The sequence below is a fragment of the Streptopelia decaocto genome (genome assembly GCF_964273445.1).
Source record: "Streptopelia decaocto genome assembly, chromosome: 10".
Lineage (NCBI taxonomy): Eukaryota > Metazoa > Chordata > Aves > Columbiformes > Columbidae > Streptopelia > Streptopelia decaocto.
Genome location: NC_138665.1, coordinates 174,087 through 188,640, shown reverse-complemented (window position 1 = coordinate 188,640; position 14,554 = coordinate 174,087). Strand labels below are relative to the sequence as shown.

The window sequence follows — 14,554 nt, the reverse complement described above, 5'->3', positions numbered from 1 at the left end:
GTGGTCCCACCACTGGCGGGGCGTGCGTGGGGCCAGGCGCCGCAGCCTGGGGCCTGTCCCAGGAAGCCCCTGCCCCAGAGGAACAGGCCAGGCCTGGGGGCAGGTTGGCAATGAGCCAGGTGGCTCCAGCCCCGCTGACAGTGGGAGCCCAGAGCTCCTGCCCTGGGAAGCGCCCGCAGGGGCAGCTGCAGGGCAACTGTGAACCTGCTGCCAGAGCCCCAGGCAGCCAGGGAAGGAGAAGCAGCAACTTCGCGCTGCCAGGCAGGAGCATCATGGAGAAAGAAGCAGGACATCATCCTGTACCTGCCACCCACTCACCACGGGAGGCACAAAAGCACCCAGCACTTGCAGTACAGGATGGAGAGCTGCCAGAACACAAACCAGCCTTCCATACATCAGCAGGCTCCGGGGGACCCCGCAGACGCAAGGCTGTTCCCAGCCCAGCTGCCAGGCGCAGGACACGGGGCGTGGGAGTGGAAGAGGAGCCCTGTCACAGCAGAGGTGTCCCTGGCGCCTCCTCCCTGCTCTGCAGAGGAGGTGCAGACAGCTGACACCACACAGCCAGTCCCAGGACAGCCAGCAAAGCCCCGGCAAGATTCAGTGCCCTGAAAGCCAGCCAAGGATGGCTGAGAAACGCGGGACAAGGCAGAGTAGACAGGGTGGCATGACAGAGAATCAGGGCTGGGGTTCCGCAGGGCAGCAGCCCAGCAGTGTGCCACAGCCTGGCAGGCAAGGGGAGGGAACAGCTGTGCTCGGGGCAGGCGGGCGGGAGGAAATGCAGCCCCAGCACCAGCTCAAGAGCCAGAGGCACAGCCAGGCCCTCCCCTGCAGCTCCACACAGCCCTTGCACAACCGCTCTGGGGCCAGTGTGGGGTAGATGCAAGCAGCAGGAAGATGGGGCTGTCCTGCTCCTTCCTTCAAGCCCCTGGTTAGATGTGAGCCCTGGGGAAGGATGGCAAGGAGGGCCCCGGCCACAACTGCTCCCACACCAGCTAAGTCACGTGAAATAAGGAACACGGTAAGGAAGCTACTTTAAAAATCGTTGCCAGCAGAACACCTTCCTGGCTGTTTTGGCCCTTTTGGCACCAAAATGTCTCCTGACAACCCCTGCCACGTCAACCAATAAAACAATGCCACAAATTAGAGGAAGGAGGGAGGAGGGGAGAGAGGATGCTACTGTCATAAATTGCTTTCCCCTTCCCATCAGGATTCCTCAGCAGTAGGGAGCAGGCTGACCCTAACATTGCTTCCAAGCTGCTTGACCACAAGTCATCTTGTCAGAGAGTCAGGGCCAGACGGAGGGACAGCCCCAGCCACCGAGCCAGGATTTAGCATCCAGGACAACCTGCAGAGCAAGAGGTCCTGCCTCGGCCCGCAGGCAAACCAGCCTCAGTGGTGGTGAATGCCCAGTGACCAAGGCGGGCCACTCGTGCTTGTTATCCTTTGACATCATGCAAGGCCAGCACCAGCCCACACAGCCTGCACATCAAGGTGAATAATGACTAAAGCAAAATGGCCATGAGGAATCATTTGCCTGCCATCCAGCCCATCTCCTCCTCTCCTCAATCACTTCCAGCTTTGATTAGACAAAACAAGAAAGTTCTCCCTTTCAAGCAGAGGCTAGTGCTCTGCTTGCCCAGTGTCCTGGGATGGGACCGGGAGCTCCCCAGACGTTTGCTGCTTTTCTGGCACCTCAGCACTGCTCAGGGATGGCACAGGGACCTGGAGAGAGAAGAAAGCAGTGACTTGCATGAATACACCCCATACAGAGCATCTGTTTGAGCACACAGACACTTGGCCACACTGCCCTGCCTCCAGCTCCACCAGGCTGAGGTCTCAGCTGTGCTGGGGAAAAGGAGAAACGAGGGGCCATCAAACAGGCAAAGTAGCAGCTTCACGAAAATCTGCAGCACCAGACCGCTCCAGCAGAAGTGGTCTGGACTGCTGGGCAGCTCATGCCCAAGCAGGAGCAGGCCCAACCATTTCCCACTGTGTTCAAAGAAAAATTTAAGTGGGAAGAGGACTTTGGAGGTCCCCTGTCCAACCATATCCTCAAAGCAGGGCTAATTTCAAAGACAGAAAAGGCTGCTCAGGGCCATATCGAGTGGGGCAATGGCCTTCTTCAGGGATGGAGACCCCATCCCTGCCAGGACCAACCCTTCGGCTTGTACTCAAGGCCAAAACAAGGTGGCTGCTACCTCCCACCCCTCCTCAGTTCCATAGGTACCTTCACGGCAAAAGTGACATCTCCAAAACCAGTCAGCCGCTATTTGCTTTGAGGTTTACCCAGGAGTCAGAGGAGCCCAGCACCCTCCCACCTAGCTCCAGAGAGATGCTGGTTTCCAGGGCCAGAGCACAACAGGCTTGTCATCAGCAACCTCTCAGCAAAGCCCAAACCGTTGCTTTGCTCCGGCCCAGTCACACTATGAGCTTTCTTGTTGCTGGCCCAAAGCACCAGTAACTCCAAGCAGGCACGGCCCACTCAGCCCTTCCCTAGAGGGAATCACTCACAGCGCTCGGGTGAGGAAGGCTGCCATCCTTCTGCTGAGTGCTGCTCTCCTCTGCCTGCCCCCCAGGGCCCTTGCCAGTGGGGGGCTCTTGCGCCGTGGGTCCCCGTGGGCATGACTCCTCCTGAGCTGTGCTCTCCTCTTGCTGCAAGATGCCCCGTCTGTCCAAGACACTGCAAGAACAGAACCACATCAGAGACCCACACCTCCTCCAAGGCCAACTTTTTTCCTGGCAGCAAAAGTGCCGGTGGAAGACAAACTTGGGTGGAAGGGGTTCCTCTCCAAAGCAGGTTGCGCACAGCCCAGCTTACGGTGTCCGTGTTCCTCTTGTGCAAACCAAGCCCCTTGGTGAGCAGCCCAGTACTGAGAGTGGGAGCCCACCGAGCCAAGTGCCCTGGAAAGAGCCTCTGCTCCATCAGCTGCCCCAGGGAAGGGGACACACTCCTCTACCAGCTTCCCAAGCACACGGTGACAGGTAGCACACTGCCAGCTTGAATCTCTGAAGGTACGCAAGGAAGGCAGAACAAGTTCCTCCCCAGAACATTCAGCCTTGTTGCAAGTGACCTCTGGAAGCCCTCAACACACACAGCACCAGCAGAAGAGCAGCTGGGTCTTGTACCCAAGCAAGGAGTTCCCCAGGGTCCCGCTCTGGGCTCTGGGGGCAAGAATTGCAGGGCTACCCTCAAGAGCTCACCTGGGGGGCAGAGGCCCACAGAGCACCTCACAGCAGTTCTTCACTATGTTGCCATGGCTGTAGGGATTCTGCACACGGTTCTTCCCAGTCCAGGACCCCTTAATCTGCAATAGTCAGGGCACAAGCTCAGGTAAGTTCCACCAACACCTGCCCCCAGCCCATGAAGCCCTTGTCTTAGCCCACAGGACATGGCAGCAAGACAGACACAGCCATGATACACTGAGGAAGTGATGAGAAATGGAGATGGCTCAGAGGAACAGAAAGACTCTACTTACATCTTCGTTGGTTGTCTGATTCAGTGCCACCAGGAAGGTGTGGAACCCAGTTAACCCCACCACTGACCACAGGGTGAAGAAACAGATGAGCACCTCCAGTACAGTGAGAACAGTTAAGGACTGGTAACAGAGTGGGCACAGTCCCAGCCAAGCCGTGTCCCTACCCCAAGGCACACTACCCTAACTTCTCTGCTTCTCCTAGACATGGTTTTCTGTTTCACCCTCCTCCCAAAAGCCAGAAAACTGCTCCTTGCCTTGTAATCATGGGGGAAAAGGTCCTGAAAGACTCCCCAGAAAAGCCTGGGCATCAAGACTCCAGGTCCTCCATAATGCAGCTCACACTAATCCCCAGCTCTGGAGAAAACAACCACTCCGCACTGTTTAAGGATATGTCCCTGGTGTTTCCTTCAACGTGTTCAGAAATCCAATCTTCAGAGATTCTGGCAATACAAGAGAGATTTTTCTTTTTTTCCTCTGGAACATCACACCAAGTCCATTTCCCTTTCCCACTTCAGCACTTCTGGGTTTGCAACACCACCTGTAGCCCCCTCTCACCCTTAGCCAGCCCAGCCATCCACCTCCCTGCAGCCAGACTCACTCAGTGCTACGTAGACTATGTTGAAGGTGAAGATGTAGATGGTGAGGAGTGAGAGCGACAGGATGAAGAGGTAGAAATAGCGGTAGTTCCTCTTCCCCACACAGTTGCCAACCCAGGGACAGTGATGGTCGAAGCGCTCTAGGAAAGTGAAGATGGAGATCAGTGCTGCTCCAGCACAGTCCTGTGTGCCTGGAGACACTCCTGTGCCCTGAACTCCAAAATTTATAAAGCTGACAAAGACTCCCTGGGCCATCAAGTCCAACCCTCTGCTAACTCAAGGTCCCATATTACAGTCCCCTTCCAGAAGAGGAGGCCAGGTAAGAAAGTGCAAAACCATTTTATTAATGAGTCATTCTGCACATTAAGATAGTGTTTAAGAGCCTGGCCCCATGAAAGTCTTCTGAAAGCTTTCACCAAAGCAGCACTCAGGTTAGATGAAGGCCTGGTGGTTCTGAAGTTCTTGTCTAACCCATGTGCCACCTTACTTGTACTAGACTAAATAGAAAAGGGTTCAAGGAACTGCATAAACACTCAAATGGCTTGGAACCTGCAAAGGAGGAGAGGGATCCAAAAGAATTGGATTTCTGCCTTGAGAAGGGATGCTGAACACAAGCCAGTTATGATACACAAAGGGGCAAAGAGAGCTTCTATGCAGCAAGGGGAACAAAAACCAGGGGCACTCAACATAATGGCAGAACCCCCAGGGTGATGCAAGGACCTGCTCTCACACAAGACAAGGCTCTCCGCTGGAACCCTCCGGTCCAGCAAGGCCAGCAGTTCCATGAAACTCTAAAATGGACTGCATGTTTACACAGACAAATTAGACTTTTGTTAGCCTAGTTATTGCCAAAGAAGTACTGGCAAAGACAAGCCATCTGGCTTCAGGTTCTGAGCAAGTCTCAAGCTCCTGGAGATGAGGCAGACTGTCCCCATCTGTTCACACAACACCATTCTGGACTCGCTCAGCAGGCGCAGCGAGAGACCCGATACAGAGCAAGACAAGGTGCAGATCTTCAACCACTCTCTTCCAAAGACTCCCACCTAACACCCTGGTGCAGGCGTGGCCTCTTCTACTCACCCACACAGTTGTCGCAGATGCTGCAGTGAGAGGCACGGGGTGGACGAAAGATCTTACAGGTGTAGCAATACTTGAGCTTCACTATCTGGTTGTTGATCTGGAAGTTTTTAATCCGCGGGGGTGGGCGCTGACCCTGCGGCACAGTCCCATTGGTGGCCTCTGAGAGAGAGAACCAAGCAGAGGTCAGAATTGCTGCTACAACACAACAGGCCTAGAATGACAACTCAGCTCCCCGCTTTTCCTACAGGTGGGATCTGGAGCCAGCAGCTGCAGCTCGGCTTGCACGGCCCAGAGCCAGCCTGGCAGCTTGGAGGCAGGAAAAATGATGAAGGGATGCCAGAGCTTTCATGGACACGTTGAGAGGGGCCAGTGGGGGCGGTGTCACTGTACAGACCCACATCCACCCAACTTCCTCTCTACCTGAAGGATCAAGGGCAAGGATCAAGGGCCCACACCAAGCTCCCTGCACCCCTTCCCAAAAGCAAACTGAGTTTGCATGTACACAGCTGCAAGACAGAAAACAGCATGTGAAAAGGTTCCCAGAAAGGGAAACAGGTACACTGCACCATCTTTTTGAGGCTCAGCCAAGCAGAATTAGCCAGCAGGCAGCAAGATGCCCCATTTGGGGCAATCCTCACTTTTGGAGGGCCAGCTGGGAAGAAAGGCTCTGCAGAGCATGTAGCCTCTAGATATGCCAGAAATACAGAGGCTTTTCCAGCCATCACCAGCTCAGCTGGCTCCACACTCACCAATCTCCATCTCGATAAAGGCTGCCTCGTCAGGCAGGGCTCTTGGGATCACCCCGGGATCGCTGAAGCTCGTCCGCAGGAGCGTGGCCATGGCGAACAGGAAGAGAACGGCTGCAAAGACCGGGATGGCTGGGGACAGCTGGACCGCCAGGTACCGACACCTGCAGTGAGACATCGGGAGGCGGTGAATCAGACCAGCACAAGGACCTGAAAGCCTGGCAGGGCACCAGAGGCCACAATTCTGAACACTGGTTACAGCTGGAGAAGCGAAGCTGTTCAGCACTTCTTTCTGATCCCAGCACCACAGGGAAACTACCCCGCAGCAGCTCTAACAACCAGCCACCATCAACACACCACCATGTTTCTAACCAACCAGGCACAGCATACTTTGCAGAATTTTTGTTTCCAGCTCCTGTTTTGCTCAGTCATGGGCAATGCTAGAAGTACAACCATGCAGCCAGAGGGATCCTGCCTAGAGGACACCTGCTGCGGGCGGCTGCCAAGAGACGGACCGAGCCTCCAGGAGAAGCACCCGGGGGCTGGTCCGAGAGCTGGCACGCGTGGAAGCGCATTGCAATGGCGGAAATCTCTGGCTGTCCCCTAAACAGGCAGCAGCTTCCAGTACCACAACAATTGCTTTCCAGGGGTTAACTGCATCCTGTGCTTCTCAGGAATGGATTCTCAACAAGACGTCTGGCTTCCTTCGACCTTTCAGAGGTAAGGGACTCAAAAGTTCCCAATTAAGTAGAAAGGCTCCTGACCCAAGACAACCCCAGCTCCAAAGAGGTAACACAGCATAAGGTTGGGCTGCTTTACAAATCCAGAAAGGTTCCGTAAGGAATTCATGCTCCTAATCCCGCTGACGGAGGCAGCGCAGAGGGAGCAGGGAGATCGTCTCGCTTCTGGGCACCCACAGACACGTCTCCACGGGCACCGCAGCACGGGCCGCGCAGGAGGCCTGTACTTAAGTTATGGGCTAGAGATGTACTGGGCTGAAAGAAAAGATATTTTCACCCCGATTCCTTCAGCAAACCCCACTTACATTGTGGTGAAGTTCCTATGGAGGTTTCCTGTGGTTTAAGGGAAATCCCACCCAAATGCTAACACCTGGGCAACGTTTCACCGCCCGCCGCATGCCTTGCTCCCACGGCTCCTCCGACACGGCAGGCCCCAGGCTGTCTGGCGAGCCCCAGGGGCTGGATCAACCCAGACTCCTGCTCTCCGAGAAAGCGTAAGGCCACAGCGGTAAAGGCGTGGGATCGTCCTGCCCAGGGGACTTGTCATCCTAAGCAAGGTGATTTCTACAACATTCATATCTAATTCTGGGTAGCCTTCCCACCCCTAGCTTCTCCAAATGCAATAAAGTTTCCAGCCCCAGCTGGTTCCTTTGCAGCACTGAGTTCTGCGAGGCCACCACTGCTGCAGGAAGGCTCACCAGGCTTTGATTTGCCATTGCTTGACTCCAACGACTGTCCCCTGTGTGTGACAAGGTACAGAAAGGGCTGTGTGCTGAAGCTACAGGATGCTTGGGCCACAGCTGCAACACCGGGCATTCACAGCAATGCACAGGGACTGTCTCACACATCAATATTGTTAATTTTAGATACTACGAACTCTGCAGTTACTCAAAGCAACACAACCCTTAAGAGTCATCCACGTGCAGGGTCCTGCCTACACTTGAAGAGCCAGGCCAGAGGGCTGAGCTTAGTGTCTTTAGGCAGCCTAAGAGAACTTTGCTTTCTCTTTGCAAGGGCAAAGTCTAGAAAGAAAGCTGCAAGTCACTCAGCGATTAAACAAACATTGCATCTCGTTTTCGGAAGGAATATGGGGTTATTCTTCTAAAAGCTGGGCACGGTCTGCCCCAAAGCCTGACCCTTGTCCAGCTGACAGGACAACTTTTATAACTGTTGTAACAACATGAACATATCACAGGTTTAAAATATGGATTTGTGAACTGTGTCACAGTTGAGCCGAAACTGTGCTAACACCTTATGAGTTTCTTCAGTGTCCTGTCAGCAAAGAGATTTATTACCTGCAAGCCCAGGATCAGTGCCAGGTGTACTCTCACAGGAACAGACCCAAAAGCTTCACACAGCCGCACACGAGAACACAGGGGGTCAGTGCCGGCAGCAGCCGTGTGGTGCTCGCTCAGCCTGTGGGACGCGACACTCCCTGCTGACCATTTCCTGCCCATCTGTGTAGGGAAACCTGCCCTTCGGGGTGCAGCTAGCCCCGTGGCAAAGCAAGACAGGCCGCAAGATTGATACCGCCGCATCGCAGAGCGCGGCTTGGGAGCGGGAAGAGCCTGCAATTTCAGGAGATGAGAGGTGAGTGCATGCTTGCTCCTGTGGCACTGCCATTCAGGCTGTCTCCAGCCCTTCCTCCATCCATCTCCCACGTGGCACAAGGCAGGTTCGGGCCCCAGCTGAGGAGAGGGGAGAAGCGATCCCGGTCACACCGCTTGGTGGGTGGGCTGGGGGCCAAAGCCCCAGGGAACACCAGATGTCTGCTCTCCTGTCTGATGTGGAAAAGCTACCTTGAAACTCACACAAGGAAGGAGTAACACCAGCTCCTTCAGACACCATTCACCGAAGCACGACGGATGCCTGCTCCACAAAGCCGCTGTCCTGTTGCCGTCGTTCCTCCAGCACGAAGCAAACGCGCAGGCATTGTGCTGGATGCTCAGCCCCATCGCTCAGCCGCGCCCAGCACAGCAGGGGCCGAGCAGGGAGCAGCGCTGGTCCCCTCCGAGGTCACAGATGCGTGAGCGAGATAAACCCGCCCTGTGCTGAAGCCTCCGGGGACCAGACACCGAGTGCAGCCCGTCCCTCCCCGTGCTGACAGAGCCTTGCTCTGAGGAGGCGTCTTTTGGGGAGCGTGTCCAGCGCATCTGCCGCGGCACGGAAAGCCAAGCGCCGCCCAGAACGGCTGAGCAACAGGTAAGGCCGCTGTGTGAGGTTTCGACTTGGTACTCGCTAGTGCTGGGGAGTCGTCAGCCTGTGCCTGGTCTACAGCACGATTACGCTCAGCTATTCATTTACAGCACTAAGTAACAGACATTTTAAAGATCTTTTGTTTGGGAAAGCTGAGAGTCAACAGAGACATACTGTTGGCATGTAAGGACATAGCTGCTCCTCCTCCACCCCCAGTGCAATATCTGTGTTCTTGAGCATTTTGTCATCTAATAACAGACAATAACAGCACTATCACAGCTCACTGTCACAGGGGAGGGGACTGGGGGTGAGAACAGCTTAAACAAAGACATCATCAGAATGGCAGGGGGGGACCAGCAAGAAGCAGCAGCTGGGAGGTGCCACAAGTTTATGGTGCAAGGACAGCCTGATTATTTTGGGACCACTTCAGAAGGTCTGTTGTAACCAGCATGTTAAGCAAAGCTCTGGCAGAAAGGGAAAACAAACAGCCATGGTGGAAGTGGACTTCAGCCATGGCCATCGGGCAGCACATCTCACAGCCAGGTTCCTCCAGGATTCAGGGCAAGCTCTGCGTATAATTAATTTACAACTCACTTGCAAATCACCTACTTCCATAAACTAACCCATAACCACACCAGGTACTTGTCCCAAATGTCAGCAAAGCAGAGTATCTTTACGAAATGATTGGCCCCCACCAGGGCCCTTCCTGTCACCTACATCTCCCAGAGCTGGGACAGTTTCCAGAAGCTGATGTACCTGCACTAAGCGTGGAAACAGTTGCCCTGAGCACCTGGGTAAGCCCTGCACTGCAACGCTGCGCGTTCGGGACCCTTTCCCAACCGGCGCTCACGCGGAACCGGAGCCGTCCGCAGAAACTCTCCCTGTCTGCCAATGGCGACACCGAGAACACGCGCTAGAGACCCGCTCAGAGCGCGGCCCCACTGCCGGCACGTGCTCCCAACCCAACCAACGCTGCAACCAACTTCAGGCAGGAGACAGAAAGGTTACGCTGGTGTTATTGCTCTTTTCCCGGCTACACTCGAATCTCTGCACAGGCAAGGGCGCAGCGCGGGATCCACGTGGGGAGCGGTGGCGCTGGGGAGGACACGCACGCTGCAGGGAGAGCAAAACGGCCTTCTGAACAGGAGCCCACGTACGAGAAAAAGGGCACGCGATTCAAACACCCAGGAGCAGCCACTTCACACACAAACACGCCTTCACGAGCAAAATGAGCTGGACTCTGGATACCAACAAGTTCACCCCTGTTGAGAGAAACTGTAGCTACTAAAAAGCACTGACCAGAGGCAAAAAACACCTCAGAAGCATCTCTTTATGAGTGCAAAATCTTGGATCTTTGGGTTGGGAGAAAAAAAAATATTAAGTCACATGAAGGGTCAATCATAGTTTTTTCAACTCATCAGAAAACAAAGCAATTTTAATCTCTACAGAGATAAGAAAGTAGAAAAAAAGAAGCGATAAGCACGCTTGGTTATTGGAAAAGCAAACAGCAGCCCCCTTCCGCACGCAGGAGCCTGGCACTGCAGGAGCTATCTTGCCTGTAACATTTACAAATGTTGAATGTTCATGCTGAAAAGCTGAAGACAAAAGAAATCCAGCTCTGTTGCACTGCTTTGCAGAGCAGCACGGAGAACTGTCCCTTCAGGAAGGCCATCACAGACACCAGCAAACTGCAACGAGGAAACTCCCAGCAGCCAGAGAGAGGATGCAACATACCACCGTCTTAATTCCCAAACGGATTTCACTAAGTGCTTTACCCTGGCTTCTCGTGCTCAAACACCACAAGCATAGTCAGACAACTAAGTGTCCTCTCACAAAAGCTGACATACCCAATAAGTGTCTGAAATAACGCCAGGAGGATATTAAACAGCATTTTATGTGACACATTATGGTCACGGAGTAGACCCAATTAAATATAGGCCTCAGATCCTGCGGGGACCTCAGCTCTTGAGCAGCAGGAGCTGCTTTCTGCCAAGGTGGTGGTGAGGGAGGTGCCCTTGGCCAGAGGACTCTGAGCACTGCAGAGCTTCCCCCGGAGCCAGCACAGCGCCAGGGCCTCTGCTCCACCTGGCAGGGAAGAGTCGCATCTCCGGGTACGGCACTGACTGCTCCATCAGCCTTTGGGTCCTGTTCGCTCCTGGCTGGAAAGACTCACCCAATTCCAGAGCACAGCCCTGCCGTCTAGGGGATAAAACCATCAAAATTCCCACACGGGGTGCTGAGGTGGCTTCAGACCGTTCCACTGGAGATACAGCAGGTGAGCCGATGGCATCAGAGCTACTTGGAGGAAAGAAAAAACACCCCCAGCAGCAGCCCAAGCAGAGAGGCTGTCATTTCACAGCCAGGGAGGACTCTTTCAGCAAGAAACGCAGTGGCTTATCTCATGACATGAGATGCCAGGCACCACTCGCTCTCCAGCAACAGTGCTTGTAATCAGAGCCGAGCCAGAGCAGCCTGGAGGGCGAGGATCAAACCCGCGCTGGCTCGGATGGCAGAGCGAGACATCTTCTGGCTTCAGGCATCCCCAAGCCTTGTTTAGGCAAGGTGTGACTGCGCAAGTGATTCAGCTGAACGAACAAGCGTCCACTGGCACCCCTGCAGCAAGCGTACAACAGCTAAAAGGACTCCTCCACAGTCTGCTTCTCTCCAAACCCCAATCTTAGCAACCTGAATAATTTCTCTGTAGCACAAACTTTAAGGAGGAAACCAGGAATTTCCATGCAAACACCCAAGAATCTGCCAAAAGCTGAAATGAATAGATAACACAGCAAAAAGATCAAGGCCAAGACCCTTATGCAAAAGCACCCTAATGCGTGCAAAAGGCATATAGGGTAAGCGGAGCTCTTCAGCAACCAAGCTGCTATTCTTCTCAGCTTGGGCGATGAAACAGAAACATCGTGGAGTGTTTCTGGCTGGGAAGGCAACATTTCACCTCATCCCAAATTCAGAAGTCCTCAAACAATTTCAAAACAAACCCATCTTTTTCAAACATTAAGGTGTTGTGCGTTCACAGCATCAAATGGATATTTTGGATTTTCTCAAACTTCTCCCCATCTCCCCAGCCGATACCAGTCAGCTGATTTAACCCAAATTCAGAGACTATTCTGCTCCCAGCAAAGCCTCCCCTGGGACAATGGCCCCACAGAGACGCTCCAGCTCTGCACAGAAGGCACAGCCTGGATGTCTCAGCATGAGCGACCCCTCCTCAGGCCTCCCGGAGCAGGGGAAGGGGCTTCCCCAGGAATTTCCAGTCACGTACCCGCTGCACCCACAGCCAGACCAACCATCCTGCCACTGGCTCTGCCGACACGGCCAGGGACTGCAGCAGCAGCTTTGGTTTGCTGTGCCATGTGCAACGTGGCCGAGCGGGATGTGGCTGTGTTCCTTCGCTAAGGACAGGCTCCACAGGGAGCAAGAGCAATTCTCCCTTGTAATAACTGTTTCTGGAGCAGTAATAAGTATTTCTAGAGCAGTAATGCTTATTAGTTCTTCCTGCAAGGCAGGAAATCTTGCCCCCATTTTTCAGATAAGGACGAAACAAACAACAAGACAAAGAGTTGTGTCATTTCATACCTTTGGATCCAGACCAAGTCAGGGTTAATTTTGGATTTCCACACTTGGGAACCCCAACACTTCCCATTACGGTTGTACGGCACCTGCCTCCAAAGTTACACGACGACTGAGCAGAAAAACCAGTCTCATACCTGACTGAGAACCGATGTCAGCCACTTCATCACTGCTGTCGGGATGTGGAAAGCCCTGGCAGACTGTTCCAGAAAGCCTTTTCCAAGGCTGCCAGCTAACAACAGAAGCTAGGGTGAGCAATGCCAGGCCAGGGGAAGCTGAGACAAATTCCCTGGTCTGGGGAAGATGTCTCAGAGGCCAGCAGCTGAGAGCTTTTTGTATTTGGAGAAATAGCCAGGGGTTAACCAGTGAGGAGTTTCCTCTGCTTGCTTTCCTGGCCTAAGGAGCTTTTGTATTGCCCAACACTGTTTAGGACCTTCACCTCCCCCAAAACAACACAATCATGCTGATGGATACAGAGGAAGGAAAGTTTCATGGTTGTTTAGCTGATCAAAGCTCATCCTTAAAGAAGGTAAAAGGGCCACCCTGCCCCCTCTCCATAACATCAGCAATTAGGCAAACACAGGCCTTTTCCTCCTTTTTGTTTGGGGTTTGTTTTGGGGTTTTTTGGAAGTCAGATCTGTTCCGCAACCCAGCTCACAGGGCAGAGCTGTGGCGAAGGGGCAGGTCTTGCTCTTTTATCAGTATCCAAGACTTTGGCTGCGAGTCTTTAGGCTGCCAAGCTGATCTAAAAGGCTGGCCAGATCCTCTCCAAACACCAGAGCTTCAGCCCATGGGAGGCTCTGCTGTAGTGCAGTACTCTGCAACACCCAGCGACCAGGCAGCTGCAGGGCAAGCTGGCTCAGTGCTAAACCTCCCTGCCTCCAAGCTCCCGGCTTTTTTAATTCTCCAGCTGGGTCACCTCCCTAACCAGGTTGAGATGCGGGCTGCACACATACCTGGCAGGCCAGGATAAAAGCTCAGCCCTGCTGGCCTTGTCTGCAACAGCAGCGCCCTTGCACAGCAGCTACCCCTGGGCAAAGAACACTCACCCCAAACCCTCATCCCCTTTTGCTGTGCTCAGGACAAGGGACTGTGAGTCCCAAACAGACGGAAGCACAACTGGCAGGGGTGAGGAGCCAGCATCACGCCACAGGCAGAGCTGGGGGAAAGCTCCAGCAGGGCCCGTCCTCCCCCAAAACCTCTGGGGTCAACGTGCTGAGGGTGAAGAAGCAGCTCCTGTCTGAGAGAGCCACACCGTGCCAGGCTCCTCTGTCACCTTCTCCCGAAGCCACCGGGCAGGCAAGCCCTGACCAGGTCCCATCCCTGTGCCGCGGGGAACTCACTCAAAGGCGAAGAAGAGGGCGCAGGTGCCGAGGATGAGGAAGAGCGTCAGGTAGAAGATGCCCTTCTGCCGAGCCATCATGATGCGGCCATCGCAGCAGAAGGTGTTCCTGCCCGGCAGCTTCTCCCATTTCCGAACCACCTTCTTCCTCGCCACCATCACCGACATGGCGGGGCCGTCACTGGGGCGGCGGCAGCCGCCACACGTCCAGGCTCTGCTCCTCTGCCGCCCGCACGCCCAGCATCATCGGGGGCGCCGCTGGGCTCGGCTGGGGCTGCGGGGAGAGGGAGGGAGAGCGGCCTCAGCAGCGGGGCGGCGGCTCGGGCGGCGGGCCGGCCGTCACCATGGAAAGGCCCCGCGCCCCGGGAGGGGCGTCGCCATGGAAACTCACCGGGAAGAGGGGCGGGCAGGGCGCGGCCGGGGAAACCCCCAGCCCCGGGGGCAGCGCCCGGCGGGAGGGGAGCGGCGGGGCGGGCCCGCACGGGCCCCACGGGAGGAAAGGGGAGTGGGGGGAGGAGCGGGGTGGGGTAAGGCAAGGCAAGGCAAGGCAAGGCAAGGCAGGGCAGGGCAGGGCAGGGCAGGGCAGGGCAGGGCCCGCCCCGCGCCCGCGCTGAGACCCGAGCCCAGGAGAACAAGGAAAGGAAGGAGAGAAGCGGCGCGCGCCCCGCCAGCACTCACCCCGCGCCGCTGCGGGCAGCGCCGGCCGGGCCGCTCGCTCCGCTCCTCCAGCGCCGCGGGCGGGGCCGCCACACCCCGCGTGCCGCGGGGGCGGAGCCAGCTCCATCATTGGCCG

The 14,554-nt window shown here is 55.2% G+C and overlaps 1 protein-coding gene across 1 annotated transcript; it reads right to left on the bottom strand.

The window, feature by feature from the left end:
- Positions 1-1,014: 1,014 nt before the first annotated feature.
- ZDHHC9 (zDHHC palmitoyltransferase 9) lies at positions 1,015-14,524 on the bottom strand. Its single transcript, XM_082061861.1, has 10 exons — positions 14,440-14,524; positions 13,763-14,035; positions 5,902-6,062; positions 5,153-5,311; positions 4,075-4,212; positions 3,870-3,916; positions 3,477-3,581; positions 3,202-3,305; positions 2,512-2,680; positions 1,015-1,722 (listed from the first exon to the last, which is right to left on the bottom strand). The coding sequence occupies exons 2-10, from the start codon at positions 13,927-13,929 to the stop codon at positions 1,621-1,623; spliced, it is 1,152 nt and encodes a 383-aa protein (XP_081917987.1). The 5' UTR covers positions 13,930-14,035; positions 14,440-14,524; the 3' UTR covers positions 1,015-1,620.
- Positions 14,525-14,554: the final 30 nt, after the last annotated feature.